Here is a 6,000-nt window from a genome sequence, read left to right on the forward strand (position 1 = left end):
TTTCAAAAAAGGTCCATAGCAATGAAGACCCCCAAATCAGAGGCAATAGAAGTCCCCAGAGGAGGCAATGAAGACCTCGTGGAAGAGGCAACAGAAAACCTTAGAAGAAGTGAGGAAGACCTCAAAGTAAGGACAACAAAGACACCAAAGAGAGGGCATAAGACAAACCCCAGGTCGTGGGCAGCTCTCAAAAAAGATCTATAGCTGAAAAAGACCTCAAAGTGAAGGCAACAAAGACCTCAAAGAGGAGGTAATAGAAGACCCCAGAAAGTGGGCAAAAGAAGACCCCAGGAGGGCAAGAAAGACTGCGCAGAAGGTGGCAATGACAGACCGCTCAAAGGGGCAATGAAAGAATTGCAGAACAAGTCAACACTTCATCGGAAACATACTCGGCCAACAGTGAAGACAAAAGGGTGAAGTTAAGGCAAGTAGGAATGAAGGTTCCATTTGTGAAATGTTATGTACCCAGTAAGAACACAATAGATTCCACTCGGAGGAAATGAAGAAATCAAAGACTTCAAGAACAACTAAGAACGACTGAACATAAAGAAATGAAATGAAAATTGCTTATTGTCACGAGTAGGCTTCAATGAAGTTACTGTGAAAAGCCCCTAGTCGCCACATTCCGGCGCCTGTCCAGGGAGGCTGGTATGGGAATCGAACCGTGCTGCTGGCCTGCTTGGTCTGCTTTAAAAGCCAGCGATTTAGCCGAGTGAGCTAAACCAGCCCAAATATTCAAATATTTTTGAACATGTACCAGATCAACCTGTTAACGACATGACCGATGTCTCTGTGGAAGCAAATATTGATGAACCTGTGACAGAAAGGGCACCCATTATTGCCGTTCCTGTTAATATTGAGGAATCAGCACAAAGAATTAAAGTTCTGGAGAAGACATTAAAACAACAAGATGAAATCACTGACAGCAAACTTAAAAGAAAGTTGCAAAAACTTGCAAAATTAAGTTCAGAAGAAGGAGAAATGAATGGGACAATGGGGAATAAGCTGAACCCATGAAAAATCAACTAGAAAATAAGAGCAAGCCCAGTGAAGAATGGAATCGGGGGATGAAGAGCTTGAAGAAGGGAGGCTCGGCAATGAGAAATTAACTGAAGAGGAAAAAACATTGAAATGGACGCTGAGTCCGTAATGCAGACAGAAAAAGAAAGTGAGATCCTGTGCCAGAGCAGGGGGCAAGTCCCAGACCATGTCTCTCGGTGGCGAGAGGTGGGCGCCATTCGCTGGTGGTGGGATTCTCTGCTCCCACTGCTGTCGATAGCAATTCCCATTGAAGCCACCTCATGCCACTGGGAAACCCGTGGGTGGGCGTTTGCTGCCGGTGGGACCAGAGAATTCCACAGCCAGCGAACGGCCGGAGAATTCCGGCCAAGATAGCAAAACAGTCGCGCGAAGGGCAAAGCACAAGGACAGTATAATAAAATCCAATGTACAAAATGATGGAAGGACAAGAAATTTTATCACATGCGCTAAATACCAGAAACAGGGCTAAGACCATTCCTTCACACATAATACACCAACATTTTGAAAGAAGTGTCAAGATGTTAGACTTTGTTGTATTGTGATGAGGGGCTTGCAGGCACTGTAATGTAAGATTCTCAGTAGAACAAGGGTCAACGTGGTACTGGAGAGTGGCACCATCCACAGAGCCAAGTATGGTTGGAGGACAGTCTTGGACTGAACTGGGCTCGATAAGAAGCAAGCCTGCATGGAACAGACCCCGGCAATACCAAATTTGGAACCATACATGGTTAAAGCCTCGCAGTAAAAGTGTTTCTGCTTAAACACAAAAGCCTTAGGATTTCATCAATAAGCCCTCACCACTTCGATATAAAAAAAATATTTTTAAGTACCTAATGGGAAACTTCAATAGTGGATCAAGTTGGTTCCCTGGAATTATTGTCTCGAAGACTGGATCCCTGTTGTCCCAATTGGACATAGAGGGATGAATCATTCGTAAATGTCAGGAGTAGAGAGACACTTCAGTAGTCAGTGTTGCCATCAGGAAATATTTTGGGGGCATCATGGTGGCGCAGTGGGTTAGCCCTGCTGCCTCACGGCGCCGAGGCGTTCGATCCCGGCTCTGGGTCACTGTCCATGTGGAGTTTGCACATTCTCCCTGTGTTTGCATGGGTTTCACCCCCACAACCCAAAGATGTGCAAGCTAGGTGAATTGAACATGCAAAATTGCCACTTAATTGGAAAAAAATGAATTGGGTGCACTAAAGTTATAAAGGAAAAAAAAAGAAATATTTTTGAACACGTACCAGATCAACCTGCTAACGACATGACCGATGTCTCTGTGGAAGCAAATATTGATGAACCTGTGCCAGAAAGGGTACCCATTATTGCCGTTCTTGTTAATATCGATCCTGTGGAAAAGTCTCAGATTACAGAGTTACGCCGCTCTACAAGAAACAGAAAACCCCCCTCAAAGATCTGGGCCAGGGTTCTCCGCCGGGGAGGCTTGTTCGTTCCGTCGGCAGTGCACCCACGCCCGTGGGTTTCCTGGCAAAGTGGGGTAGCCACAATGGGAAATCCCATTGGCAAATGGCGGGAACGGGGAATCTTGCTGCCAGTGAGGGTGCTCTGCCAAGGAACATACGGCTGGCGGGACGGAGAATCCAGCCCCTGATTTACAATTATCCAACTCGTGTATAATGTTTGGCTAGAATTTAGGACTGAGTTATTGATCACTGTATGAAGGGGCTAAAGGGGGAGGGATGTTGTGATTGACCCTTTTAGGCCAAGACAGCAGAGAAGGGTCTCCTGGTATATGGGGCCAATCAGGGTGGGGAATCACCCCAGGGCGTGGAGCCCTCTTCAGCAGGAGACATGTCGGGAGCAAACTGCAGTCATGAGAATATTGAACAATTCTTATTGATAAACCCTTTTATGTTTACTCATGCAGTCTCTGAAAATGCATCGCTATAGACTCTCCCAAAAGAGGAAATACCCTCTCCACATCCACCCTGCCGATACCCCTCAGCATCTTAAGATGGCGTAGTATGGACAGCACGGTGGCGGAGTGGTTAACATTGCTGCCTCACAGCGCCGAGGTCCCAGGTTTGATCCCGGCTCTGGGTCACTGTCCATGTGGAGTTTGTACATTCTCCCCATGTTTGTGTGGGTTTCACCCCCACAACCCAAAGATGTGCAGGGTAGGTGGATTAGCCACACTAAATTGCCGTTTAATTGGAAAAAATTAATTGGTACTCTAAATTTTTTTGAAAAGGTGGTGGAGTATCAGATGGAGTAGTTGAGGCTAATAATGTAGATATATGTAACGGAAAGCTGGTTAATGAACAATTCTTGAGAAAGGAATGCGAGAGAAAGGAATAATAATAATAATCTTTATTGTCGCAAGTAGGCTTACATTAACACTGCAATGAAGTTACTGTGAAAAGCCCCTAGTCGCCACATTCCGGCACCTGTTTGGGTACACACAGGGAGAATTCAGAATGTCCAAATTACCTAACAGCACGTCTTTCGAGACTTGTGGGAGGAAAATGGAGCACCCGGAGGAAACCCACGCAGACACGAGGAGAACGTGCAGACTCCGCGCAGTCACCCAAGCTGAGAATCGAATCTTGGACCCTGGAGCTGTGAAGCAACAGTGCTAACCACTGTGCTATCGTGCTGCCCAATAGAAAAATATGTTGATAGAACCGGCTGAAAGAGGGTCAGATGGGGCCTTCAGCTCTGGTGTCTTCCTTATCAATCTTTTTTTCACCTTCTCCAGTGCCTTTATATCCTTGCTATAACATAGAGACAACACTGAGGTCTAGCTAATGTTCTGTAAGCAGTTTAACATGTCAAGTCCTTTCCTTACCTAAAATAAAAGCTGTTCTCAAATACCAGAGAGGAAGTTCATCTGCGAATGTTAAACAATCATGCAAGGACAATACCCATTGCAATTTCTACCTCTTAATGTGTGATTGCGTCCCCACTTTGAAAGTGCAATATCATTGAATCCCTACAGTGCAGAAGGCGTCTGCACCGACCCTATGAACAATCACACTCCCGCGTAACCCCACCTAACACTTTGGACACTAAGGGACAATTTAACATGCCCAATCCACCCAAACTGCACATTATTGGGAGGAAACCAGGGCACCCGGAGGGACGGGGAGAATAGTCATCCGTGGTCGGAACCAAACACTGGACCCTGGCGCTGTGAGGCAGCAGTGGTAACCACTGTGCCGCCGTGTCTCCCTTTATTGAGAATATCTTTTCCACTTCTTAAAATAGTCCTTCTATCTGTCATGGACAACTGCCAAGAGTGCACAGGTTCAGTTTAACATGGTGAAGGTTGGGCAGCACGGTGGCCTAGTGGTTAGCACAACCGCCTCACGGCGCTGAGGTCCCAGGTTCGATCCCGGCTCTGGGTCACTGTCCGTGTGGAGTTTGCACATTCTCCCCGTGTCTGCGTGGGTTTCGTCCCCACAATCCAAAAATGTGCAGGGTAGGTGGATTGGCCATGCTAAATTGCCTCCTTAATTGGAAAAAATAATTGGGTAATCTAAATTTTAAAAAAAAAGTTAAAAAAAAAAACATGGTGAAGGAAAAGTTAGAAGAGTTGTATGGAACCCAGGCCCTGTCTATTTCCTGGCTGTTCAACCTCGGATATATTGGCAAAGGTTAGAGCATCATTGCAACCTTTTGAAATGTGGCTTGTTATGTTAAAGGTATAAATGTTGCGTACTAAAGCAAAAATGAGATTTTTTTTTATTATTCCTAGAGCGAAAACCATCCATCCCGACTGGAGTTCCTTCAGCAGATATTTCACATTCATCCACTTTCGGATAATTTGAAGAAAAACATTGCTAATTTGGCAAATATATATTTAACTCATTAATTATTTTATTGGAAGTACAGGGAAGGAAAAAATGAACCAGTTTGATTTTTTGAATGATTTGATTTTTTGTGAAGAACGAGCCGCACAGAACCATTCGGCTTCCCAAGCCTGTTCTGCCAGGTTCTTTCTCAAGTTGCTTTGAACTTTTAAATTAAAGGAACAAAATAAATGTGCATTGTTTGTTGTTTTGCTCCACAAATGCTTACTTTCGCCGGGTGACTTTGAAGAATCCATTATCGAATGTAAGGGCAGAGCGACACAGTGGTTTGCCAATTTAACGCCGCGAATCCACCTACCCTGCACTTTTTTGGTTTTGTGGGGGCGAAACCCATGCAGAGAGAGAATGTGCAAAATCCACACAGACAGTGACCCAGGGCCGGAATCGAACCTCGGACCTTGACGCCGTGATGCAACAGTGCTAACCACTGCGCCACCGTGCTGCCACGGCCAATCAGAGTTGACTTGCCGACCAATCAGCACCCCTTTCTCCTGCAGTAGAAATTGCTACGATCATTTGAAATTTGGTATTCTTGCGTTTGTTCTGATGAGTGAAAGAGGAAAAACTTTGGCAGCATGTCTCTCCATACAGCAACAATCACATTCTGTACCACCTTGTGCCTGTTTGCAACTATGCTGTCCACCTCAACTCCACATTCCACATTCAGTCCGTTATCCACCACATTCCAGAAGATTTTTAAAAATGTTTAATATTAGGGGCAGCAGGGTAGCATGGTGGTTAGCATAAATGCTTCACAGCTCCAGGGTCCCAGGTTCGATTCCCGGCTGGGTCACTGTCTGTGTGGAGTCTGCACGTCCTCCCCCTGTGTGCGTGGCTTTCCTCCGGGTGCTCCGGTTTCCTCCCACAGTCCAAAGATGTGCGGGTTAGGTGGATTGGCCATGCTAAATTGCCCGTAGTGTCCTAATAAAAGTAAGGTTAAGGGGGGGGTTGTTGGGTTACGGGTATAGGGTGGATACGTGGGTTTGAGTAGGGTGATCATGGCTCGGCACAACATTGAGGGCCGAAGGGCCTGTTCTGTGCTGTACTGTTCTATGTTCTATGTTCTATTTAATTCAACTTGAGATCGAACAAAATACTGGAAAGAGCTGAGTTTAATAAGACGCAT

At 45.6% G+C, this 6,000-nt stretch overlaps 1 protein-coding gene across 1 annotated transcript in view; it reads left to right on the plus strand.

The window, feature by feature from the left end:
• LOC119952344 (fragile X mental retardation 1 neighbor protein-like) overlaps nucleotides 1-4,990 on the plus strand; it is a 30,331-nt gene extending 25,341 nt beyond the window's left edge. Inside the window, exon 7 of the mRNA XM_038776040.1 lies at nucleotides 4,760-4,990. Coding sequence (XP_038631968.1) covers nucleotides 4,760-4,827 — 68 coding nt within the window. The 3' untranslated portion in view covers nucleotides 4,828-4,990. The remainder of the gene's footprint in view (nucleotides 1-4,759) is intronic.
• The last annotated feature ends 1,010 nt before the right edge of the window (nucleotides 4,991-6,000 follow it).

Source organism: Scyliorhinus canicula, chromosome 17 (genome assembly GCF_902713615.1).
Source record: "Scyliorhinus canicula chromosome 17, sScyCan1.1, whole genome shotgun sequence".
Taxonomy (NCBI): Eukaryota; Metazoa; Chordata; class Chondrichthyes; order Carcharhiniformes; family Scyliorhinidae; genus Scyliorhinus; species Scyliorhinus canicula.